Genomic DNA, 27,840 nt, shown 5'->3' on the forward strand with positions numbered 1-27,840 from the left:
AGTACAGCGTTGCCTCACGTTAAGTACTTAATTCGTTCCAGAGGTCCGTTCTTAACCTGAAACTGTTCTTAACCGGAAGCACCACTTTAGCTACTGGGGCCTCCTGCTGCCGGCGCGCCGCCGGAACACGATTTCTGTTCTCATCCTGAAGCAAAGTTCTTAACCTGAATCCTTTCTGGGTTAGCGGAGTCTGTAACCGAAAGCGTATGTAACCTGAAGAGTATGTAACCCGAGGTACCACTGTACAGTTGGGATACCTCCTTTTCTGAAAGGCCCTACGCCATTGAGAAGGGACGCGAGTGGTGCTGTGGTCTAAACCACTGAGCCTCTTGGGCTTGCTGATCAGAAAGTCAGCGGCTCGAATCCCTGTGACAGGGTGAGCTCCTGTTGCCCTGTACCAGCTGCTGCCAACCTAGCAGTTTGAAAGCACAGCAGGGCAAGTCGATAAATAGGGCGGGAAGGTAAACAGCATTTCCATGTGCACTGGCACTCATCATGGTCCTCCATGCTCCAATAGTGGTTTAGTCATGCTGGTCACATGACCCGGAACACTGTCTGTGGACAGACACCGGCTCCCTCGGCCTGAAAGGGAGATGAGCGCCGCAACCCCATAGTCGCCTTTGACTGGACTTAACCGTCCAGAGGTCCTTTACCTTTTTTTACCTTACACCCTTGAGAACAGTTGATGTTTCCCTTAAAAAATTAAAATGTGTTTCTAAACACTATAACTTCCTTGTCCGGTTACGTTACGTTATGTTATGTTATAGTGGACCTGTGGATTTCATTTTCCTGAATGATTGGCTGTGGAAGCCATTTTGAGAAGGTTGCTGTGTAACTGAGGCAAAATCTACTTTTCTTTGGTGGCCGTGATTGGTTTTTTTGTCATTTATGTAAATTGTATCATTGAGGTAGACTCCATATAAATGCATAAAAGTATGGTAAAGGTACCCCTGCCCATACGAGCCAGTCGTGACCGACTCTGGGGTTGCGCGCCCATCTCACTTAAGAGGCCAGGGGCCAGCGCTGTTCGAAGACACTTTCGGGTCACGTGGCCAGTGTGACGAAGCTGCTCTGGCGAGCCAGCACCAGCGCAGCACACGGAAACGCCGTTTACCTTCCCGCTATAAAGCGGTACCTACTTGCACTTAAGGGTGCTTTCGAACTGCTAGGTGGGCAGGAGCTGGGACCGAACTGCTAGGTGGGCAGGAGCTCACCCCGCCACGGGGATTCGAACCGCCGATCATACGATCGACAAGTCCTAGGCGCTGAGTTTTTACCCACAGCGCCACCCGCGTCCCATATAAATGCATACATACATATATATCTGTAAAAACCATTAGGGCAGAATAGTGTTATTTCTTGATGTTTGAGAATTCTCAGTGTAGTTTGCCACTGTACAAGTCCTTCCCTGTGAGACTCTGTTAATTGCATTATTCATTTTGATGAATGATTTTTGATATTTGATATTTGTTAACTACCAAACATATTTGATATATATTAACTACCAAACTTTTAGAAGACATCTGAAGGCAGCCCTGTTTAGGGAAGCTTTTAATGTTTAATACGTTACTGTGTTTTAGTGTTTGCTGGAAGCTGCCCAGAGTGGCTGGGGAAACCCAGCCAGATGGGCGGGGTATAAATAAATTATTATTATTATTATTATTATTATTATTATTATTATTATTATTATTATTATTATTATTATTATATTTCGAATGACTACGACTTTATCATTTCGATTACTGTGATGTTAAAAGGTCTGCCTTGGATTCATATTGAGATCATTCTGTCATTTTTGAGATTGCATCCCAGTACAGCTTTTGCCACTCTTTTGTGGACTATGAGGGCTGCTCCATTTCTTTTATGGGATTCTTGCCCACAGTAGTAGATATGATGGTCATCTGAACTGAATTCACCCATTCCCATCCATTTTAATTCACTGATGTGCAGGATGTCAATATTTATACTTGCCATCTCATTTTTTACCACATCCAGCTTACCAAAGTTCATGGTTCTTACATTCCAGGTTCCTATGCAATATTTTTCTTTACAGCACTGGACTTTCCTTTCGCTTCCAGGCATATCCACAACTGAGCGACCTTTTGGCTTTGGCCCAGCCGCTTCATCAGCTCTGAATCTCCTTGTACTTGTCCTCCGCTCTTCCTCAGTAGCATGTTGGATGCCTTCCAACCTGAGGAGCTCATCTTCCAGCGTCATAACTTTTATATGCCTGTTGTTTTTGTCCATGGAGTTTTCTTCGCAGGGATACTGGAGTGGCTTGCCAGTTCCTGCTCCAGATGGATCACGTTTGGTCAAAACTCTTCACTATGACCTGTCTGTCTTGGGTGGCCCTGCACGGCATAGCTCATAGCTTCTCTGAGTTATTCAAGCCCCTTCTCCATGACAAGGCAGTGATCCACGAAGGAGCTAAACCTTAGCGATATCATATAGACATTTCCAACAAAAAATAAAGACCCCAAACTACATCCCTGATAGTTTGATAAAATAATGAAGTTACAGTCTCAGCCATAAGCAAAATAAAATGAAAATGAAAAACAACAGCAAGGCTCAGAAACTAGGCTACATTGATATCAGTAACAAGTATTGCACTAGTTATCTAGGACAGGCAAAAAAATAGGGTTCGGTTCAGTTGAATGTTAAAATCAAAACTATTTTCTCACTTAGGAAGCACATCCATTTAAACTAAACTAAGTTCATGTGCATAATTTAGAAACAGAAAAGGAAAATAAATAAATGGTGTGTGGTAGCTACAGCCAAATTTTCCATGGACCTTGGAGCTGTTACCTACTGTAGTACATATTATGGGTTGGATGGCAGGGAGAGGGAGAACAAGGTCAAAGTCATTCTCAACTCCAAATGCCATCAATCACAAACCTGCAGTTCCAGGGTCATGGTTAACAGAACAGTGAAAATGTTGCAGATCCCAAAGTTAGTGAGCAGAAGAAACCTGTGCCCTTTAGAATCAGCGATAAACATCTAGAGAAAACAAAGATAAGGCTGGGAGATCTGATGAATTACTCACTGGCTGACTTATGTTTCTTCGTGGACAGCTAATGAAATTCATTTTTATAAATAAATAAATAAATAAATAAATAAATAAATAAATATAAGATTACCAAGCATACAGATGAACAAATCTTGCTGAAGTGGTATCAGCTTGCTTTCACAATATGTAATTCCTTCTGATCGGATGTGGTGATGACAATGACAATGACGATGTGTCAGTATAAAGCAAGTATAAAAAAAGGTAAAGGTACCCCTGCCCGTACGGGCCAGTCTTGACAGACTCTAGGGTTGTGTGCCCATCTCACTCAAGAGGCCGGGGGCCAGCGCTGTCCGAAGACACTTCTGGGTCACGTGGCCAGTGTGACATCGCTGCTCTGGCGAGCCAGAGCCGCACATGGAACACCGTTTACCTTCCCGCTAGTAAGCGGTCCCTATTTATCTACTTGCACCCGGGGGTGCTTTCGAACTGCTAGGTTGGCAGGCGCTGGGACCGAACAACGGGAGTGCACCCTGCCGCAGGGATTCGAACCGCCGACCTTTCGATCAGCAAGCCCTAGGCGCTGAGGCTTTTACCCACAGTGCCACCCGCGTCCCAAGCAAGTATAAATGATGCATATTGGGGCAATTTCCTCATCTAACCCAGAGCTTCCCAAACATGGTTCTCCAGCTGTTTTTGGACTACAATCTCCACCCCCATCGTTCAGGGCCTTCTGGTGGCTCCCTCATTGCGAGAAGTGAAGTTACAGGGAACCAGAGAGAGGGCCTTCTCGGTAGTGGCGCCCACCCTGTGGAACACCCTCCCTTCAGATGTCAAGGAAATAAGCAGCTATCCTATCCTTTAAAAGACATCTGAAGGCAGCCCTGTTCAGGGAAGTTTTTAATATTTATTGCTGTACTGTTTTTAACATTTGATTGGGAGCCGCCCAGAGTGGCTGGGGAAAATCGGCCAGATGGGTGCGGTACAAATAAATTATTATTATTATTATTATTATTATTATTATTATTATTATTATTATTATTATTATTATTTTATCTTCCCTGACCACTGGTCCTGCTAGGTAGGGTTGGTGGGAGTTGTAGTCCAAAAACAGCTAGAGTCTCAAGTTTGTACACTAACAGGGGCTGAACTCATCAGAGTCTGTAACTGACCATGGAAAAGCACTTGGGGCCATTGTGGACAGCTCAATGAAAATGCTGTCCCAACATGTGGCAGTTGTAGAAAAGGTGAATTATCTCTGTTAGGGATTACCAGGAAGGGATTGACATTAAAACTGCCAATAATATCATAAGGCAGTTAGACAAACCTGTGGAGCAAGCAAACTTGCAATACCATGCACAGACCTGGCCACCACAGCATGAAAACAATATTGTAGAGTCAGAAATGGTGCAGAAAAGGCAAACCACAATGGAACAGCTGCAAAAGTAACTGCTCCAAAAGGAAACAGCTCAATACTGGAGCAGGGGATTAATTTGGAGAAAAGGCAAGTAAGGAACCAACCAACGGGAGAGTGAATTGACTTGGCAAAGTCATACACTTGACCTCTGCTCTGTTGCTATGGTAACCCAGTGCACCTGGCCTCTTATCTCAGAACATCCAGCTGTGTGAAGAGATGTGCTAACTCAAAAATGAGCCCAAGCACTGTGCAATTTAACCCAATGTTCACATTACACTGATGCTCCAAAGTTCTTCAATAGATAACAGTCAGTGTTTTAAGCTGCCTCACTTTGTGCACTTTAAACCATCAATTTTTATTGCACTGTTTATTTGTTGTTTTAAATCATACACTGTGTGTGTGGGGGGGGGGTTACATACTGGTCTATAAAAGACTGGTCTTTTGAAGGAGAATGATTTTTCAAAACTTAGGAGGTGAAAGAGGAAAAGGTGGAGGAGACTTACTGCCAATGCATTTGTAGAGGAATAAATAATGGTAAAGTAAAGGTAAAGGGACCCCTGACCATTAGGTCCAGTCGTGACCAACTCTGGGGTTGCGGCGCTCATCTCGCTTTATTGGCCAAGGGAGCCGGCGTACAGCTTCTGGGTCATGTGGCCAGCATGACTAAGCTACTTCTGGCGAACCAGAGCAGTGCATGGAAACTCTGTTTACCTTCCTGCCGGAGCAGTACCTATTTATCTACTTGCACTTTGACGTGCTTTTGAACTGCTAGGTTGGCAGGAGCTGGGACCGAGCAATGGGAGCTCACCTCATCATGGGGATTCAAACCGCTGACCTTCTGATCAGCAAGTCCTAGGCTCTGTGGTTTAACCCACAGCACCACCAGTGTCCCATAAATAATGGTAGAGCTTATCAAACCCAGCTGAACTATCTCCAGTTTCAGCCCTGTCAACCAATAGAGTCTCTCCATATAATAGCAGCCTGAAATCAGACAAACATAATAAAAGTTATTAGATGAATTGAAGAACTGGCAGGGTTCTGAGCCCCTGAAGAGTCTGGTCAGTTCTCTTTCCACTTTTAAGTTCTGCACTTAATCTTGGATGTCAGCTGCTCTCCGTCTAGAAAATATTTACCTTTAGTTTCACCTCTATAATTGTCTAAACACTTTAAGCACTGAGTCCTGCATCTCAGAACTGTCTTCTCTTCTCATTTTCCCCACCACCTTGACTAAATTTTTCTTTAAATAAAGCACTGACTACCATCATCATCATTTATCAAAATGATTACAGTTTTAGACAGTGGAAGAATATCAGTAACAGCTCTTTGAATAATTTCATTTATTTAAAAAAGCTATTTAATATATACACAAACAACAAAATAAAGTGCATAGGATGCTTCCTGAGTTTTTACTTGATGTTCCTCTTCTTGGTATGTTTCTTCCTGGGCTTCGGGATCAGCATGGATCTCCTGATCTGTACAAAGGCCTTCATTTTTGTTTCTGGTATAATCCTGAAGATAACGAAAAAGGTAGCTACAGAGACAGGCCAGAAGAGAAGGAAGATATAGGCTCCCATACTTGCCTAGAGATGGAACAAAAAAGGGGCAGTAGGAAGGAAGGAAGGAGAGAAACAGAATCTTGGTTATTTATTTGTCACACACATATTCTTTTGGAGTTTACCCTTCAAGGAGCTCAAGACCAGACTTCCAGATATTTGCCACAAGTGGTGGCAGTAGTGCATTTTGGACCAGCTCCCCGCCCACCTAACCCAGGTTGACCTATCTCTGTTTTGCTCTACGTTATTGTGCACATTCAGGGTTGGCTCCTTCCTGCTTGCTTGCTACGAGTCCACCGGCAATTCCACCCAAAGAAGCCAGCTATGGCTTTCTTGTCTTAGGAGGCACCATGGGCTCTGTCCAGGGCACTGAAAGAGCGCATGAAAGAGTTTGACTGTGTGGGTCAATAATGCAGGCAGAGATTACAAGCAGGTCCTCCTCTGGAGAGGCATCTGCAGAGTTGCTCTCCTTAAATAAATAATTTTATTTATTATAAGGTCAATTCTGTATCCAGGGCAGCTGTCTACCAACTCCACCTGGTACGCAGGCTGAGACCCTACCTGCCTGCGGACTGTCTCGCCAGAGTGGTGCATGCTCTGGTTATCTCCCGCTTGGACTACTGCAATGCGCTCTACGTGGGGCTACCTTTGAAGGTGACTCAGAAACTACAACTAATCCAGAAGGCGGCAGCTAAACTGGTGACTGGGAGCAGCCGCCGAAACCACATAACACCGGTCTTGAAAGACCTACATTGGCTCCCAGTACGTTTCCGAGCACAATTCAAAGTCTTGGTGCTGACCTTTAAAGCCCTAAATGGCCTTGGTCCAGTGTATCTGAAGGAGCGTCTCCACCCCCATCCTTCTGCCCGGACGCTGAGGTCCAGCGCCGAGGGCGTTCTGGCGGTTCCCTCATTGTGAGAAGCAAAGCTACAGGGAACCAGGCAGAGGGCCTTCTCGGTAGTGGCGCCCGCCCTGTGGAACGCCCTCCCATCAGATGTCAAAGCGATAAATAACTACCTGACATTTAGAAGACATCTTAAGGCAGCCCTGTTCAGGGAAGTTTTTAATCTGTGATATTTTACTGTATTTTTGGTTTCTATGGAAGCCGCCCAGAGTGGCTGGGGAAACCCAGCCAGATGGGCGGGGTACAAATAATAAATTATTATTATATTATTATATTATTTATACCCCACCTATCTGGGTTTCCCCAGCCACTCTGTGCCACTTCCAGCAGAATATATCAGTTTTCTCTGACTAAACAATTCGTGGCAGAGTGGAAGGTGCTGGTGTTCGCATGGATATTATTATTAATTCAATTTATATACCAGCCACCCAGAGTGGCTGGGGCAACCCATTCAGATGGGCATGGGATGATGATGATGATGATGATGATGATGATGATGATGATGATGATCTCAGGATGGTGTACCCAGGGATGTTGGGAGGTGCAGTCCAGCAACATCTGGAAGGGCAGAGTTTCCCCATCACTGCACTGAACCTGATTGGAAAATATGCAGATTCCTGAAATGATTTAACATTCAACTTTAACAAAACACACTGGCTGGATTGGGGGAAGGGTAGAAATAATGGCAAATAAATAACTTCAAGGGTATGGCTTCATTTGTGGGTTTGGGGAAACAATAATGGTGCGATAAGGGGTTTACCGCACTTACGACCAAATGGAAATTCAAAACGACTCACCTCAATGTAAAAGAATATGAATTCTATAAGAAACCTACTGAGCCAATGCACAAATCCTGCAATCGCAAATGCTGAGGCCCGGGATGACTGAAGGAACAGCTCAACCACAATTACAGTTGAAATAGAACCTTGGTAGACAGAAATGATTTAGGGCATTGAATACCACTTTTCTTTTATTTTATTTGACTCACTACATTATCTGCTGCATTCATATCTTTCATATCATCTAAAGAACACAATGCAAAGACCATAAATAAGCAAAACTGTCCTTCTAGCACAGAAAGCGCCATATCTGCATTTACAGCATTGTTAGTCACTTAGCACTTTTGTCTCCTGACTGAATGCTTTCCCTGGATTGCACAGGTTTTGAAACAACTTGTTCATGGAACTATGTATAACCTGCATTTTTCAGCTTTTGCAGTAATATTCAGTATTCAGAGCCTCCATGCATTTCTGAACATTGAACTTAAAAATATAAGTTACCTATGTTGGAAAACTGAAAGTGGAAATGTTTCTTGAAGAATGACACCCAAGTTCTAGTTTCCAGGAAAAAAACATTCCTCTTCAATGAGGCCTTTGGCTGATTAACATCCTATAGCCTTTTAAATGTGTTTAACATATGTTGTGCATATTATGTTTTTATCTTGTGTTTTTATGTTGTGAAACACCTTGAGATCTATGGATGAAGGGTGGTGTAATAATAATAATAATAATAATAATAATAATAATAATAATGATGATGATGATGATGATGATAATTTTGACCACCTCATGAGAAGAGAAGACTCCCTGGAAAAGACCCTGATGTTGGGAAAGATGGAGGGCACAAGGAGAAGGGGACGACAGAGGACGAGATGGTTGGACAGTGTTCTCGAAGCTACCAGCATGAGTTTGACCAAACTGTGGGAGGCAGTGGAGGACAGAAGTGCCTGGCGTGCTCTGGTCCATGGGGTCACGAAGAGTCGGACACGACTAAACGACTAAACAACAACAACAAATAATAATAATAATATCATCTAAGCACTTACCTGATCCTATACCATGTCCAAAGATGAATACGTTTTCCAAAACTTTTCTTACATGCACCATTTGCGGGATAAATTTCTGTTGGAGAAAACAGGTCATGTTTATTGTCCACAGCTGAGTTTAATGTGCATTTGAAATGTTTGTGTTCCAATTAAGGTAGGATTGTCCACCAGCTCATTTCCCATGAGTTTCCTCCCTGAACATCTGGATTCCCTCCCCCCTCGCCCACCAATTCAAGGTGAATCGAATAAGTTTTGAAAAATGCAGCTCCACTCAAGATAATGGGCACATTGCCTCTCTCTCTCCCCCCCCCCCTGTGAGATGAAGCATCCATTCTGACTACTATCCTTTCCATGTACCTTGCACCATCACGGTGCCAGTTTTTCTTTGGGTAGTGCCTATATTTGAAAATCTCTGCAGCAGTATATTTTTGTCTTCTTATGTTTTAAAATGACAACAACAATTTCACTGCTAGTGAAATTTCCAGGTGTAGTCCTCATGGTGTCCTCCATATTTTGTTGGACCACAATTCGCAAAGCCAATTCCCCTCACAGGGAGTTGACTTTGCAAGCAGATCATGAGCCTGGGCTTAGCTAGCTCCGCATCACAGGGAGTTCCTGGCAGCGTCATTTCATATCGGCCAGTCCGATCAGCCAAGGAGGGCATGGCTTAGCCCATTTAAACAAGCTGCGGCCAGGCTCTTGCTCTCTTTTACCTTGCTTCCGCTTGTGCAGTTCTCCCTCCTTCCCTAAGGCTAGGTCCTTATCGTTTGACCTTGCTATGGACCTCAGTTGGTTGCCTGTTGAAGGGGCCTGGTAGGAATTATTTCCACTTGGCAAATTGGCACCAGCCACTTGGCTTTTCGCCTACCTCATAGCAAATCCTCACAACTTTGTAAGATTTGGTGGTTAGGCATTGGAGTATTTGGTGGGAGGTGGCGGCCATTACCTACCCCTCCTATTTCAAGGGTATTCCATTAAAGGAATCTGGGAGGGAGGGTGTCCTCTGTCCGAAGCCCAGATGGGGGCCAGTGCCATAGCACGACCCCTATCGGTGACCCTGGGGGAATTCCTAGCTGATGTGCATCAATAGGGCTCCCCCTATTGGTGGTTAACTCTCAGGTTCCAATGCCTAAGCCAATACCACTCACATTCTGTAACCCATAAAGTTGTGGCCCTTTTCAGCCCATTAACCTAAATTCTGGTGTCAAGTGTCTTTATTCTACAATGGGGTAGGGTTCAGGACCTTGCCACACAACATTCCTAACTATTGGCCATGCTTGATTGAGACTGATGGGAATAGGAATGCAGCAACATCTGAAGGATTGTCACACATACTACTTCCCACATACCCCCCCCCACATTTTGGGAGGGCAATTTGGGACACATACAGACCTGCACCATTCTGCCACCTGCCACTGCCACCTGCTGCCCGCTTGCATACTGGCAGTGCTGGAGGGGGGGGACAGCCAGTGAAGGTGTGGAACCAAAAGAATGTGCAACCAAAGGATATGTCCCTTTTGATTTTGCACTCTTTGGGCCCCTGTTGGGTTAAATCCTAGAAGTGTGGCACCAGCTTCCATAAGTACATCAGCCATTCTGTTCTTTTGTCCCACACTCTGCTGTGAGTCAACTGACGCGCACCACAGTGTGGGACCAAAAAAAACTATGTCTTTGGGTCCCACGTTCTGGTGAAACTAGAGTATGGGGAGCTAAAATGAGACATCCAGGATTCAGATCAGAAGCCAAACAGGCTTCTGTCAATCTGGGATGTCTCGTTCGAAACGGGACATTTGAGAGGTAAGCTCCCATATTTCCAGTTACCACTGTTTGTTCCATAGAACTGTTGACCCATAGAATGAAGGAGACCTCTATTGCCTCTGAATCTAACATTTGTGTAACTTTCAGAGGAAACATCTGTCAATGGGAAACTATGTTCTTATTCATTCACTTAAAGACTTCGTACAAAATTCAGCTGAAGGTTAAAAATCCAATGCTACCTTTCTCTCAAGTCTCCTTCTACAGATGTACCAATCAGAAGTATGCCCATGCCTCCGTTCGTATGCCTTGTTTTTATTATTCTTAAAGAAATGTCCTGTCACATCTACAGCCATCTTAAACATTGGCTTTGGAGCTTTTGCATGATACAGATTAAAGATGGAGGGGGGACAGGGCCAAACGACAAACTATTTAATGATTCTCAGCTCGAAATCTACCAACTACAAACCACTAAATCCAGTGACATGGTTAGCATGATACAGGTCACGATGCAGATCCCAGAGCCAGTGAGAAGCAGAAACTTGTGCCCCTTAGAATCAGCCAGATACATCTAGAGAATATAGAGACAAGAAAGAGGGACCCTAGGCGTTACAACAGTACAATAAAACAGTGTTTCCCAAACTAGGGCCTCCAGCTGTTTTGGGACCACTGGTCCTGCTAGCTAGTGATGATGGGAGCTGTAGTCGAAAAACAGGCTTCATTCACTCTGGAGGGGCTCCTGTTCCATAAATTTTCATAATTTTGGTCAAAAGAGGAAAATTGGCATCTGATTTTTTATTTTTATTTTTGTTCCCTGTTATAGCAAATGGGTAATGGGAGAGCTTTGTTTTGGACAGTTTTTCCCAGAACCAGAATTACAAATCAAAGCAGAGGTAGCATAGGGCAAAACAGTAAACAGTTGCTTTTTTTTTAAGACAGAGTTACTTGGGGCTTATTCACACCCTTCATTGAGAAGGAATGCATATATGAATAGCAGATTTTGAAGCGTGGCATACTGAATTTGTGTCTAGACAACCACAGTCGGGGAACAAGGCTCTTAAATGAAAAAGGACCTGAAGCTAAGACTTACAATGCAGTCCTCTACATATCCACTCAGAGATAAGCCCTTCTGATCCCAGGTAAGCATATGTAGCATGTTTGGGCAACAAAATACCTTTCATGTGTAGTGAGACTACAACTCCCATCGACCCTAGCTATCGGAGCCAATAGTAAGGAATGGTGTAAGTTGTCTTCAGTGCTTTTTTTGAGGCTGTACATACCACCTCTTCACCCACCATCCTGCTGCCACCACTTCCCAATGTGAGACCCTTTTACAGTTATAATCATAGAATCACAGAATCTACGAGTTGGAAGGGACCCCAAGGTCATCCAGTCCAACCCCCTGCAATGCAGGAATCTCAGCTAAAGCATCCTTGGCAGGTGACCAGTCAACCTCTGCTTAAAAACCTCCAAGGAAGGAGAGTCCACAACCTCCTGAGGGAGACTGTTCCACTATCAAACAGGGAAAAAATAATTGTTTGCCTAGTTGGAATCTCCTTTCCTGCAACTTTAAGCCATTGGTTTGAGTCCTACCTTCCAAAGTAGGTGGAAACAAGCTTGCGCCATCCTTCCAATACTTGAAGATGGCTATCATATCTCCCTTCAGTCTCCTCTTTTCCAGGCTATACATACCCAGCTCCTTCAACTGTTTCTCACAAGGCTTGGCTTCTAGACCCTTGACCATCCTAGTTACCCTCCTCTGCACACATTCCAGCTTGTCAACATCTTTCTTAAATTGTGATGCCCGGAACTGGACACAGTGTTCCAGGTGTGGCCTGACTAAAGTTGAATAGTTGCCAAAACACCTTCGAGGAAGGTGCCTGGCAATTGTAAGAAGGTCTCACCATAGCAGAGGCGCTTTGGCGCAGCATTTTTATGATTGCCAGGTACGCTTTGATGATCGTAAAAGTGGTCGCGCCAAAGTGCCTCTGTGGGAAGCGGTGAAGTAGGAGGACAAAGTGCCTCTGGGAGGCTGTGCCTGCCGCCGCAGGAAGTGGTGGCGGTGGCAAAAGCAGTCTCAGGCAAAGGGGGAGGGAGCAAGCAGGTGGGCATGCAAATGGCAGCCAGGTGGAGGTGGGGAGATAGGGGACATGGTGTGTATTGACACCTTTTTCATAGAAATAAATCACTTGTTGTATTCCAACAGCATCTAGAGAGCAGCTTGTTGGCTACTCCAGAGGTATAGGGATGTAGCCACATGGATACATCTGTATCACAGACTTAAACTGGTCTAATATTAATTCCCTTTTCCAGAGGACTTTTAGGAATCGTAGTTCTATGATAGTAAGATAGGGGTGATATATCAAAACCAAAAAAGGTTTTGACCTTTAAAGCCCTTCACAGCCTAGGACCCTTGTACCTACGGGACCACCTCTCCCGGTATGCCCCATGGAGAGCCTCAAATAGCAACACCCTAGTGGTCTCAGGCCCTAAGGAAGTTAGATTAGCTTCAACCAGACCCAGGGCCTTTTCAACACTGGCTCCGGCCTGGTGGAACGCTCTGCCTCATGAGACCAGGGCCCTGCAGGATCTGATTTCTTTCCGCAGGGCCTGTAGGACAGAGTTGTTCCACTTGGCCTTTGGCTTGGAGCCAATTTGATTCCCTCCCCCTCTTTCTTTTTTTCTTTTTCCTTTCTCCTCCTGTGATGAGGCTGCATTTTAATATTTTAATGTTTCAATATTTTAATGTTGTATTTTAATCTTGTTTTTAAGTTGTATTCATTCAACTTGTTTTTATTATTGCTTGTTAGCCTCCCTGAGCCCGGCCTTGGCTGGGGAGGGCGGGGTATAAATAAAAACTATTATTATTATTATTATTATTATTATTATTATTATTATTATTATTATTATTATATCTTCTCTATACAGTAGGCCATTTAGGCTAAAAAAGGCAATTCCCCTTAGAGTACATTGATGAAATAGTTAATGCAGCAGAATAAAGTACATAAAGACAGGAGCTCTTGCTTCTTCTGACACATGCACATGCAAAGTATTTTTTAAAAAACCCTTGAAACAGTTCCAAGTAAAGCATGGAGCCATGAAATCTGTTTAAATCTAAGGGCTTCTCTTAGATCTGGGGTGTCCAAACTTTTTTCAAAGAGGGCCAGATTTGATGAAGTGAACATGCGTGAGGGACGACCAAAGGGCCAACCAAAGTTGTTGACCTTTCTTTAGGATTGAAGCTGTTGAGCTTTTTTTAGGATTTTGCCCCAGGAAATAAACTGCCACAGGGGCCAGATTAAACTGACCGGCGGGCCGGATTAGACCCCCGAAACGGGTTTAGGACATGCCTGTCTTAGAAAGAATAGTTGGGAAAACCCCACAAAACTACAATTCCCAGGTTTTTGGGAGTATGGGAGAGCTGCTGCACAGAAAAAAATATGGCAGAAAAGATATAGAATGTTGCAGTGAGGATCAGTCTATTGAAGAAGGGTGATTTTCAAGACTTAGAAAGTGAGAGGAAAGGTAGAGGAGGCTTACCGATAATGCAATGGCACAGGAATAAACAGTGCTTCCGATTATCAAAAGTAGATGTATTTCTGCAATATCTGACTTTGTAGGTGAGATGATTCTCTCTTTATAATAGTATGCCTGAAATCAGACCATCACAATAAAAAGTGTTAGGTGAGGGGGAAGAAGCACATGATGGTGACCTGGGATTCTGAGAAATCCTAGAGTTCGTTTTCTGGTTATTTCGGTTGCTGTTGTTCTTTTCTGGATGTCAGCTGCTCTTAACCTAGAAGTCCTTTAATTTAGGTTCCTCTGTATAATTGACCCGACACTTTAAGTAGCAAGTCTTGTGCTTCAGAGTTGTCGTTTTCCTCATATGCCTGCCATGCTTGACTTAATTTTAGTGACTGACAAAGATGGAAAATAATTCAACATCAAATCATAAAACTGTAGCGTTGGAAGGGACCAAAGACAAGAGACTCCTGACTTGGCTCTTCTCCTTTGCAAAATCTAAGTCTAAAGTGATGGTGTTAACTAGTTGTCTCCTGAACTGCATCATCGCCCAAAAAGCCGAGTAAAAGAAATATGTGACATAGAATCATAGAACTGTAGAGTTGGAAAGGATTTCCAGGGTCATGTAGCCCAACTGCCCACAATGCAGGAGTCTCAACTAAAGCATTCATAACAGGTGGCCATCCAACCTCTGTTTAAAAACCTCCAAGGAAGAAGAGTCCACCATCTCCCAAGAGAGCCCATTCCACTGTCAACAGCTCTTACCATCAGAAACAACTCTTACTTGTCACTATTTTCCAGGATGATGAGGAACCATTGGTTAGCACTCTTTGGGATTAGTCTGTCAAGCAGCTACAAGTCCACCTAAAAGTGGCCTCATCCAGCCCACATTTTACCAGTTTCTCCACAAGAATATCACAGGGGACTCTGTCAAAAGCCATACTGAAATCAAGATTTACTACATCCCCAGCTTTCCACTGATCCACCAAGTTTGCAACTATCTCTGTATAAAGTATTGAGATTGTCCGGCATGCCTTCTTTTTTTTAAGAAACCCATGCTGGGTCTTAGTCACCACAGCACCCATTTCTAAGCATTCACACACTGGCCATTTAATTAAATGTTCTAGGGCCTTTCCTGGTATCAACCTCAAGCTGACTAGTCAGTAGTTACCTGTGTCTTATTTTTTCCCCCTTTTTGAAGACTGGTACAACGTTTGTCCACTTGCAGTTTGCAAGGACCTAATCTGCTGTCCAATAATTCTCAAAGATTGTTACATGGCATTGATGTACAGGGAACTGGAGCAATATTACTGGCCTCTGTTAATACACAGGAAGCAGAAGGAAGCAGCTGGAAAGAATTATTTGTAGATTCAGTTTTCTTTATACTAATTCACAGAGCATGGGAAAGAAAGATGAACTTGGGCTCTTAAAACAGGAGGGCAAATATGATATAATAGGCATTTATAAAACCTAATGGGATGAGACTCATGGTTGGAATATAGTAACTGAGGGGTATGAACTAATCAAACAGGAATGAAAGAGAAGTAGCATTATCTATAAAGGATATGTACACCTGTGAAGAAATCCATGACTTGGAGCATGGAAGGCAGGTTGGGAGTATTTGGGTAAAAATACCAGAGCCCAGGCATCACTCCACACATGCCCAAGGCTTCTGGACCCTCCTGACTGGCCCTTGGCCTGGGGCCCTGTCACTTCATATTCACACAACTGGATATGAAGCTTAATTGACCCCCTTCTGGCTGCACAAACCATGCCACTGCCCCCACCGCCCCTGGTGTTGGTGGCATGGCTACGCCAGACAGCAAAGGCCCACCCCTTGGAGCCCTGAGGTAAGCAGCTATTAGCATGAGTTATTTGTATGAGTAGCGGAAAACAAGCTTGCTCCACTTTAGATGTGACAGCCCTTTAGATATTTGAAGATAAAAGGTGGATTCTGATTAAACATGGATGCCATCTGTCATAGATCCTTTAGTTGAGATTGCAGTGTGTTGGACAAAGTAACTCTCTGGAACCCTAACAACTCTACAGTTCTATTATTTTATTCTTAGGAAGAACTTTCTGATGGTAAGAGCTCTTTGACAGTGGAACAGTATTTCTGAAGGTGGTAGTTTCCTTCATTGGAACTTTTAGAGCAGGAATTGGGTGGTCATTTGTCTGGGACTCTTTAGCCATGACTCTTGCATTGCAGGGGGATGAATTAGATGACCTTCGGAACCTCATCCAACTCCATAATTCTATAACATAATCATGTTGATTTTCCTCTCTTCCTTCATGCTGAGAAAATGAATTGAAACAGGAAAATGCAGGACATGGTGATGTTGTGTCAAATAATGGACATATCCGTTCATTTCCCATCCATTTTAACTTCACGTGTGTTCATTAACAAATCTGTTCTGTACTATTTCTGCATTAATTTGGAAACCAGACATTTCTGCACAAATATTCCTTTTTCGATGCATATTTAAACACCTGGTACATTTTTCTGAGCTGAGAAACATATTGCAAAATTTCAACAAGTGCAGAACCTGAAAGATCATTGCATTCCAATCCATACGTTAATCTGATACGTGGGAATCATGTTATCTCACATTAGATGTCAGACCATTAACATTTCATAAACTTAAAGGAATCATTCCAATCTGTCTAACTGTGTGATGCCTCATTCTACATTACCCTGATGTCTTTAGTATTCTGTACCTGTGAAATCTATAAACTTTTAGGCAGAGGCAGAGTTCCTCCACACCGGGTGCTGAGCTGAGGAGGGCACTGCAGGACATTACAACTATGAAGTAGTGCATTCACAGAATGGAAAACAAGAGGCGGGTAGTGGTGGTGAATTTTGACCTTGCACAGGGTGCCACTGAAATCTGAAAGACCATAGTCTGCCTCTATCCTAGGCAATGCCATCTTCCCAGTAGATACACTGTCAGGTCAGTCACAGAGCAGAGAAAGACAGTGACACACAGCTCAGCTCAGTTACAGTTAGTTTTTTTAAAAAATTAAGGAAGCAGAACAGAGAACACATGGAGACTTCTGAGATTGCTACTGTCTAGTTGAAGCAGTTGCTCAGACTGGCTTGTACCTCCCAATTCACTCCCTATCCCTCTGTGTCAGGCCCCTCCCTCTGTTTTCAGTGAGCCCCAAGGGAACCTCTCTGTTTCTGCCTGGCTCTGTGCTCGGTAACATGCAATGGATGCATTGTTCTGGGAGTAGGGGCACACAGGCTGTCAGCAGAAAATCTGTCAGGCTAGCTCTGCGATGAAACTGCTAAGTCTGATTCCTGTCTAAATCCTCTTCCTCTGCATTTTCCCGGGGGGGGGGGGCTCTTGGTCAGGTGGTTTCCACCACTCCTCCTCATCCAGCCACTCCCTGGCATGCACTAGGGTGAAGATGGAAACCTTGAGGCACCCTGTGTGTTGTCAGGATATATATATCACTGGCCATGCTGTCTAGAGTTGATTGGAACTGGGATTCACCAACACCACAGGCCTCCCCTTAAGGGTGGTTAGATAGCCTTGATCCCTGGAATAGAGTCTGGAAAACAGAGCAGGCCCCTGCATGCATCAACATGGGCCATTCTCAGAGACAGTGACAATTGGTGCTTCTGAACCTTTTTGTGAAATACATTCTTATTTTACATGGTTGAACCTCCTAACAACTTGGGATATTGCTTTCCTTACCGCATTGAGGCCATCAAGCTGCTCTCCACCCATCAAGACGAAGATGCGGATGACATGCCATTTTAGGCTTGGGGTCATCATTAGCTTAAGTGAATCCATGTTCTTTTCGTCTTTCTCAATTATGTCCTCCAGCTGGAGCTCTTCAATCTCATCTTCCACGTCGCTAGTGTCTCGCAGCTTCTTCAGTACTGGGTGTGAACAGAGGCAGAGAGGATTAGACTTTGAAAGGGGTGACTTCTAAAATAAATAAATAAGCAGATTGATTGAAAGGAAGTTGGAAAGGGGAGGTCTGGAGGGTTTAATCTCTCTGGTATGCTTGGGAGTAATTCAGAACCATAAAGAAGCAATCTTGGGAATCTCTTAATAAAAATTTGTGGTATTTGAGGAAATTGTATTGGGATACTTTCTGCATTTGTGATTGTTGCAACTATTACACAACAGTTGCTATTATTTATACTTGCATAGATTTCCATCATGTGTGTAGTATTGTTTTGTTAATTTCATTGTTCCTAGAATTCCTCTTGTTTTTCATACTTCCATACATGCCACAAAGGATATTAGCTGCTTCCTTTGACATTACTGGAGACAAGCAACACGCCGCCCCCCACCCCAGAACACATCCCCATGCAATTTTGAAAACTTGATTTAAAAAACAAGCAGACTATTTTTCTATTTCAGAGCCTAGACATAGTGCACTGAATTACTCCAGGTGGATCATCATGTTTATAGCATGCATGACCGATGGCCATCCAGCCTCTGCTTAAAAACCTCCAAGGCAGGAGAGCCCACAACCTCTTGTGGGAGTCTGTTCCATTGCTGAACAGCTCTTGCTGTCAGAAAGTTTTTCCGAATGTTTAATTCATAATCTCCTTTCTTGTAGCTTGAAGCCACATTCTTTCACTCATGATACTCAGCAACTTTTATTCAGAGGTATACTGACTCTGACACTATTGCCATCACTGCAAGTAGCCATTGAATGACCATTGACTCAGTCCAGTATACCTGAAGAAGCGTCTCCACCCCTATCGTTCTGCTCGGACACTGAGGTCCAGTGCTGAGGGCCTTCTGGCGGTTCCCTCACTGTGAGAAGCCAAGTTACAGGGAACCAGGCAGAGGGCCTTCTTGGTATTGGCACCTGCCCTGTGGGATGCCCTCCTACCAGATGTCAAAGAGAACAACAACTACCAAACTTTTAGAAGACATCTGAAGGCAGCCCTGTTTAGGGAAGCTTTTAATGTTTGACGGACTATTGTATTTTAATATTTTGTTGGAAGCCTCCCAGAGTGGCTGGAGAAAGCCATACATAATAAATTATCATCATCATCATCATCATCATCATCATCAATTATACCCTCCCACCAGATGTCAAAGAGAACAACAACTACCAGACTTTTAAAAGACATCTGAAGGCAGCCCTGTTTAGGGAAGCTTTTAATGTTTGACAGACTATTTGACAGACAGATGGGCGGAGTATACATAATAAATTATTATTATTATTATTATTATTATTATTATTATTATTGTTGTTGTTGTTGTTGTTGTTGCCTAAATAGTTGTGTGAAAGGAAAGTGCATTTATATATCAGTTGTATGTGCATTGTTATGAAAGGCTGTTGATGACCCTCTATTAATGAGAGGATTATCAACATAAATGATCTGATAATCCTAGATTGAATTATGCAACAGGCCAAAGGTGCCTGAGGTCTCTTCAGCCTGAAGGGATATCACAGCTCTTTATGGTGCCCATACCTAGAGGTCCCAGTACCTTTTATTGCATTGTTTTCATCCTCCTTCTGAATGAAGAGATACCTAGGACTTTCAGGAAGTAAGGGCAGTAGAAAGACCTGAAGCAATGGCATGACCACAGAAATGCTTGTCAGAATGGGTAAACCTGTGAAAGAAAATAAGAGTGACTGATAACGTGAAAACACTGAGGTGGAACATCTGAAAAGCTGTAAGTCAAAGGATGAATTTCTCTGAATTACCTTTTCGAGTCCCAATAATTTCTGGGAGAGAAAGTATCTGAGCCAACAGAACACCAAAAGAAGAAAACAGACTGTGCATCATCATTATGCGTCCCCTCAGGTGTATAGGGGAGATTTCCCCAAGATATATGGAGACAACACAGAAGGTTATTCCTGGTTAGGTGATAAATCAAAATATAATTTACAATAAGCTTGTGACATGGTGTACAGAAACATATATAGAGAACTCTGTGTGGTACAGAAGGCCACAATGAGTAATGCAGTTAACTCCTTATGAATTTAAGAGGTCCCCCATAGACTTCTGCAAAATGCCATGCTGTCCTTGCATGAGAGATCACTGGATCAAGCTACATGGAGAGATGATATTTGACATCATAGTTACAGAGTTGTTGCCCAGTTGTAGCTCCCCACCATTTCAGGCCCCACAAAGTTACAGAAAGAGGTGTTCTCAGTGACTACTTCTTAACTTTGGAGATTTCTCCCCCTGGCTGGTTGCCAAAAGCCAGAGCACTTCACGCCATAGACACCAAGATGTTGTCCAGTTGTAACTTAAACCAAACTGAGCCCCACAAGGGCTTGCAGAGAGGTGTTCTCAGCCGCTGCCTCTTAACTTAATAAATTTCTTCCCTAGCTGCTTGCCAAAGCCAGAGATTACTCATCTTCTAGAACTGGAATTAAATATGTTCATTTAAACTAATTGTGATGGCTAGAGAAAAGTTAGAAGAGAAGTAGCCAACCTGACACTCCACAAACGATATTTTGACTGCGATTCTCAACATCTTTTACTACTGAATATGTTGGCATGGGCGGGTGGAAAATATAAATCAATAATATTTGCCTCCCACTGGAGTAGAATAATTAGTATAATTACCACATCCCAGATCTTTGGGATCTAATCTCTAATCTAATCCACCCCACACATCACTCTTCATGTCCTTGGGGACTAGGGGAGAAGGGAGTTTGTCACAGTAGGACAGGAAGACTCCCAGGATTCTTCTGCAGCCTCTTGCCCCCTCTCTGCTTCAGCATCTGAGTCTGAATTGCTCTCTGTCACAGGCTCTCCCTGCTCACGAAATCCTGTTGCCCCTACAGCATCCAACAACTCCTCCCACTCTTCTCCCTCTGACCTCTCCTCGGGGTCCCACCACCAATCCCCGGTTTCTGAGACTTCCTCCTCTGGTGTTTCCCTTGGGGGTTCCCTGGCTGGTCCCCCTCCCCATCATCCAGTTGGTCCCTGAAATCACCTCAGATGAATCTTGTGCATTTCAGGATAATTTCTTTTTACAAAAAGGCAAGCCAATAAATTCAGGACTCCGACTTACCTGAACATACTCCAAAGCAGAAATTGACAAAGAGGCTGTATCCATAGGTTCTTATCAAGTGTGAGAGACCCAATAGTACAGAACAAATAATGTACAAAATGTCAGCTATCATCAAAGCACCTTTCCTGAAAAAACAACAAAAAAAAAACAGGTGGGGTTGAGGGAGAAGATGCCAATGAATATAAGATGCTATCAAAAGAGGAAGAGGGGGGTTATGGTGCTTCCTACTTCAACTGTTTGGACTGAATTTGGGATGTCACATCACTCATTCCATCTCTCAAATTGGGAGAACTCTACCGATATTTTGAGAGTAAATGACTGGGACACACGAAACATCTCCAGCATGGCTAAACAGGGTTTCCCTTCTTTTTGTATTGGACCTGGAACCATTAGAAACTACCCAAATATTAAAAGCATCATAATAAAAAGTAAGGAACATCTGGCTAACTTAAATGCTGATTACAACATGGTCCTGATGCTAGCAGATGCTTTAGACCCACCACCTTATTTACACCAGGAACTGAATGGACATAACAGGGCTAAAATAAATTAATCAAAATCAATTTTAAGGATTTTCAACATCCCACCCAAGATTCAGATTCTAATTCCAATGGTACTTTAGTGTCCCACGTAGATATAAAAGCTTCCAATATTTGGAGGTTTGGGGAACCATGAGCCTAAAGAAACTATTTCTAGCGGGGCTCCTATAATCACTGGACAGCTTTGTCCCACTGGTTAAAAATAATAATGATGAAAAGTGATTTTGAAAGGTTGTCTTCCTTTGATCTTGCCACACTGAGAAAAAATGTTTCTGTAAAAAAAAAATATTGTCTGCCTAAGTTGTTACATTGCCTAAGTTGTAGCTTTTCCAAGTTCTTCCCATAGATATAGCACTCTAAATTTTGGCTGCTTGGCAAAAACTATTTGAAACATTTATATTTGAATCTAAAGAGGCTTGGGTGAGGATATTTTACCTACACAGAACAGTTTAAAAAGTGCTTGGATAAATAAAACTATATTGTGAAGCTAACCAGTCAAAAGCAAGCTATACCCCTAATATCGAGTAACACAGCAAAAGCCTAGAAACAAACTGAACAAATGCACAATACGGGAAATTCAATGGATGTTGTTCTTTTAGTGGGGATCTGGTTAAAGAATTTAGATTGGATAACTACCCTAAAGGTGACTCTTCAGATATGCAAATCCAGGATGAAATGTTTACCCCTTCCGAAATCTCAGTTATCCAAATTGTGTGCAGTCTACTTCCTTTTAATAATAAGAATACTTAAATATTGTTCTGTCTGTAGTGTTAGTGTAGTGAAAGATAAACCTACCAATGTGGTTTCAACAAATTTTGTGTCTGTAGGATTATAATGCATTTGGAGAGCATGTTCCCACCACCCTAAAACAAAGTTCATTTAGCTAGCTAAAAGTGATCAGATAAGATTCCAGGACTCTGTCCCTCCCTGCCATACAACACTCCCTGAAATGTTTAGTGAAATATAAAAATTATCTGACATCATCCCCTTTGCCTTTCTCTGAAATCCCATTCCATTTGGTCGAATGCCTTGGGCAGGTGGAATGAAACTAACAGACGACATTTTATCTTTTATTAGATGTTACTGGGGAATGTAGGTCAGCAGCAACCACCCATTCCCGCATCCCCTCAAAACTGCATGCTAGGAAATGCAGTTCACCACTTAAAGGGTTATATCGATACCTGCCAAATCTATCCATCAGCCAAGCAACAGGAAAGGACCCACAGATAGCTCCGAATGGAAATAAAGCCACAGGGATAGTGGCCAGGACCAGTTTATTAGAATCTACTCTATTTCCAAGCTCTTCCAATATAGTTGTGTTATACAAGTCATGCAGGAACTAGGAGAGAAGCACATAACATTCAACATTAGGACCTTTCTGCAGAGTGTATGGCAGCAAAAGCTGAGAGGCTGAGACCTGGCTGAAACCCTGGAGAGTCATGACTAGTTAGTGTGAACACTGTTGAGGTAGATGTACCAATGGCCTGACTCACTATGAGGAAGCTTCTATCATCATCATCATCATCATCTTCATCAATAGCTGCCCATCTGACTGGGTTACCCCAGCCACTCTGGGCAGCATCCAACAAACTAAAGTAAACTAAGACATCAAACACTAAAAACTTCCTGATACATGGCTGCCTTCAGATGTCTTCTAAAAGTTGTATAGTCCTTTATCTCCTTGTCATCTGATGGGAGGGTATTCCACAGGGAGGGCGTCACTGCCAAGAAGGCCCTCTGCCTGGTTCCATGTAGCTTCACTTCTTGTAGTGAGGGAACTGCCAGAAGACCCTCAGAGCTGAGTGATGGGGGTGGAGACGCTCCCTCAGGTATACACAGCCAAGGCCCCTGAAGGCTTTAAAGGTCAGCACCAACACTTTGAATTGTGCTTGGAAACATACTGGGAGCCAGTGTAGATTCTTTAAGACTTTTGTCCTATGTTTAAAAAACAAACAAAACAGCAAATTCTTGGCAGAGAGATGCAGCCAATGCTGGATGGACAGTGGGAATGTCGGGATGAGGAATGACTCTGCCACATTCACAGTGAAAAAGTTAGTTTCTTGCACAAGGTGATCATCTGCGATGTCCCAGAAATCACAAAAGCTGTCCCCACCTTTATGTCATTCTGTCATTTATCAAACTTCTCAATAATTCAGGCATGTTTGGGGTACCTGCTTGTGAAGCAGCTTGCATTAGTAACATAACAACCCCCTTTTGCAAAACCTAAGAATTATTTTTTTAAATGCTAAGACTCAAAATGGGTGTAGTTTATGGATTATGGATCAGCTGCAACACAAACAAATTCAGTGGTGTTTATAACACAGCAAGATGGGTGGGGTATAAATGATAAAGTTGTTGTTGTTGTTGTTGTTGTTGTTGTTGTTGTTGTTACATTATGGTGGAGCAGTTAGAAAGGAAATGGGGTGAAGTGGAAGAGATGTTGTGCGTTCTCACTATTCATCCATGTGTGTGCATATTCACATGCCACATGTGTGCCCAGGAGAGTCACGAGTGATATGGAAATTTTGACATTAGATTCTTGCCTTAGATGTTCCATGTATTTTCCAATAGTAATTGCAGAAGTCTATATAGGATTATATATCAACATGCCAATGAATAATTTGATTCTTATGTTTCTGCATTTTTCAACTCTCATGCTACACTGTGTAAACACCAAATCATTCCTTCCAGTAGCACCTTAAAGACCAACTAAGTTAGTTCTTGGTATGAGCTTTCGTGTGCATGCACACTTCTTCAGATACAAGTGTGCATGCACACGAAAGCTCATACCAAGAACTAACTTAGTTGGTCTTTAAGGTGCTACTGGAAGGAATTTTTTTATTTTGACTATGGCAGACCAACACGGCTACCTATCTGTCACCAAATCATTGCATTCCATGCTTATCTGACCCTAAAAAGGCACAAATGACCAGCCTGGAAATTCATGAAGATTTTTAAACAGAAAATAAGCATCTTGCTACAGAAATGTGGGGGACCAAATTTAAGACTGGGGTGTGTGAGAAACCGAGAGAACCAAAACAGGCGGATCCTTCCATCCCTACTTCCAGTATGTGGCCCCCCTCAAATTACCCTAGGTGGAATGTGGCCCTCAACGGTGTAAAAGCCCTATAATAACTGCTGCTTTAATAAGCCAGCTACACTGCAGCACCATCTTACCACAGTTGGAGAGTAGAGTAGCCACATGTTGTAACCATCACACTGTGATAGGAGGCAGGAAACAACTGAGACCCAAATAAGCAACTTTGACGACTCCTGCAGGAAGGATAAGCAGGTACTGTGATGAAACTGCACAAGGTCAGATACATGAGAGCAGCTGCTCATGTGTAGATGTTCCACGAGATCATGAGTGAACTATCTGTGCAGTTCAGTTTCCTGACAGTGTATGTGCTTCTTTTCTGATGTCCATGCTCAGTGCATGGAAACCAGGGTGACAGGGTGTCAAGGAGCTGTCAGGGAGCCAGGTCAACCACAGGGCAGGCACACACACAGAAGGCACACAGCAGAGTCCTCTGGTTTGCCTTAATCCAGCAAAGACATAGCTGAAACAGACCACTAGCTCTGCCCATCCCCCTCTAACCTATCAGTCTGGATCCCTTCCAAGCAGACAGAGGCTATGTAGAGAGGCTGAGCTCCTCCTCTGGGCCTGTCTGGCCTGTTGCTCAGCAATGTGCAGGACTTTCCTTGAGAGGAGTGTCAGAGTGGGAGGAGAGCCAGCAGGACTGGGACCGTCCTGCTGCTGTGGAGCAGGGTCAACCTCTGACTCCTCTATGTCCAAGTCTGCTCATACACTGTGACTCTCAGCCTCTCCCCCTGTCCTGGAAGGGCCTCCTTCTCCTGTCCTGACTCCCCTTTGATCGCTCAAACCTCCTGCTTCTAGCACCTCCCAGCTCATCCCTTCTGCAGACTGCTCTTCAGTGTCACACCACCAGGATCCAGGATCTAAGTTGTCTTCTTCTGTGACCCTCCCTGGAGGGTATCTTGGGTGGTTGGCTCCCACCACTTCCTCATCCAGCTAGTGGGCAGAGCACATTAGCACTCCCTGCTGCAGCTGTGATGGATGTACTTCTAAATACTCCTGCCACATATTCCTTCTCCATCTTAATACGGAGAGCACATTGTTTCTGGTGCCTTGATGGAAGTAAACCAAGTCATGATCAGCATATTAACAGTTAACTTCTAGTACCCATTTCATTCCACAACCAATCCAAGAGTTGGGAAACTGGAATCTTACAGTCCAACCAGGAGATTAAAACCCGTCACAGGCCCCAGCTGCAAGATATCACTGATTAGAAATGGATGGGTGCCATTAATAACTTCAGTACCAGCCTTGAAATAAATTTATCCATCACAGGATTTTACTAAATCTGGACAACCACATTCCTGGAAATATTCATAAATACAATGCGAATAAGGGCAGGATTCAGATCTAAACTGGACAACATTTAGGGAATAATCTTATGCAGATGAAGCATGCAGCTGCCTAAATCTCGCAGAGGGAGAATGTGCCTTTAAAACAGTATTTTGTGCTAGGGAACCAGGTCATATAACTAAGTTTAACAGGCTTCAAACCCAGCTGGTATGCTAAATTATTTTATCAATTGTTTTTATTATACCAAACTAACATATTAATCATATAGATTTAGACAAACCCATAATATCTTTCCTTTCTACATTGGGACTACCCTAAGAATGCCTAATTCAAACCGAATGTATTATGAGTTGTTCTACCTATAAGAATCTGGGGAAAAAATTACACATCAGTTTGGATTGATAGGACTCACCTGTGTCTTGGGTGTTTCCTCTGAACTCACCCGGGTTTTGGATGTTCCTTCCAAACTCACCCAGGTGTTGGTTGTTCCCTCCAAACTCACCCGGGTGTTGGCTGTTTCCTCTGAACACACCCGGATGTTGGTTGCTTCCTCTGACCTCACCCGGATGTTGGTTGTTTCCTCTGAACACACCCGGATGTTGGTTGCTTCCTCTGAACTCACCCGGGTGTTGGTTGTTTCCTCTGAACTCACCCGGATGTTGGTTGTTTCCTCTGAACTCACCCGGGTGTTGGCTGTTTCCTCTGAACACACCTGGATGTTGGTTGCTTCCTCTGAACTCACCCGGATGTTGGTTGTTTCCTCTGAACTCACCCGGATGTTGGTTGTTTCCTCTGAACTCACCCGGATGTTGGTTGCTTCCTCTGAACACACCCGGATGTTGGTTGCTTCCTCTGAACTCACCCGGATGTTGGTTGTTTCATCTGAACTCACCCGGATGTTGGTTGTTTCCTCCGAACTCACCCGGATGTTGGTTGTTTCATTGTCTACCTCTTCTTTTTCATCCATAGTTTCTTATTTAGGAGCCCAGAAAGAAGGCTCACCTGTCAAGAAGTAAGAGAGTTCTTTTCATTTGGACCTACCATCTGTTTCACAACTACAGATCCATAAGTTTTGAGGCTCTTCCATTTAGTTAGTATGTCAAACAGTCATGCCTGGGATTTTATCCTACAGGATTGTAGGGGGACCGGAGGCACAGGGCATTGGAATTCAAGGATTTGTTTTCAGAGCAGGAGTGATTATGTCATCTGTTGGCGTGAGGCGGTAGCTAATTTGTGTGCTAGATTAGGCTAGCTAAAGTCCAAATATGGAAAATGATCAAGCAGAAACTGGATACTTCCTTCCTTTTCTTTGATGGAATTCCATCTTCACCTTGGACGCCTAGATTGTGACACCATTTAAATAACCACTGAACTGGATAGATATGGAATCTAACTGTAGGCAGCCTCCTCATCTTATGCAGGACATGAATGGAGAGGATGAACAGGCAAAGAACACATGGACTTACTGTAGCTTTCTCTTACTGGCGAGGAATGGAGTATTGAGTCAAGCCTTCTTTTATTCTGAAGTAAAGCTCTCAGAACTCTGTGTTGTGAGAGCCAATCAGAGGAAGGAGGCCAGAAGGTTCCAGGAAGCTGTTGACAATTGGGTTCTGAGATCATCCCTGCTTACAAGTCTGGTTTAGAATCGCATTGTCACAGCAATTTAATATGGGTTGGTTGCTGGTTGGAGCTAGAATAGCATTGTGGCGAGATGACTGAATAGGGAAGTCCCCTGCACAGAATATCCATAGCGTGACCACATTCTTTCGCAGCCTTACTTCTTCCTTCTGCAACGCGAGGATAACAACATTGACCTTTCTTGCAGGGTCGTCATTTGGACTCCAATATAATTCCCAGGAAACATTTGAAAATGTTTTAGGCAAATGCTGTGTTTCATTTAGCTTCCAGCATTTCACATTTCAAA

At 43.4% G+C, this 27,840-nt stretch overlaps 1 protein-coding gene across 2 annotated transcripts; it reads right to left on the minus strand.

Annotated features, from left to right (window-relative positions):
* Window positions 1-5,741: 5,741 nt before the first annotated feature.
* Window positions 5,742-27,840, minus strand: LOC308592791 (solute carrier family 2, facilitated glucose transporter member 5-like). 2 transcript variants are annotated; one of them, XM_081204639.1, is made up of 13 exons: window positions 27,383-27,840; window positions 26,329-26,918; window positions 24,704-24,799; window positions 22,708-22,865; window positions 20,988-21,112; window positions 19,666-19,818; window positions 19,446-19,571; window positions 17,682-17,869; window positions 13,999-14,109; window positions 10,928-11,029; window positions 8,704-8,779; window positions 7,676-7,803; window positions 5,742-6,001 (listed from the first exon to the last, which is right to left on the minus strand). In XM_081204639.1, the coding sequence occupies exons 2-13, from the start codon at window positions 26,881-26,883 to the stop codon at window positions 5,828-5,830; spliced, it is 1,992 nt and encodes a 663-aa protein (XP_081060765.1). In that variant the 5' UTR covers window positions 26,884-26,918; window positions 27,383-27,840; the 3' UTR covers window positions 5,742-5,827. The 2 variants fall into 2 exon arrangements, with proteins under 2 accessions (XP_081060765.1, XP_081060766.1); XM_081204640.1 differs by having other exon boundaries at window positions 27,695-27,832.

Source organism: Podarcis bocagei (genome assembly GCF_964188305.1).
Source record: "Podarcis bocagei genome assembly, chromosome: 8".
Classification (NCBI taxonomy): Eukaryota; Metazoa; Chordata; class Lepidosauria; order Squamata; family Lacertidae; genus Podarcis; species Podarcis bocagei.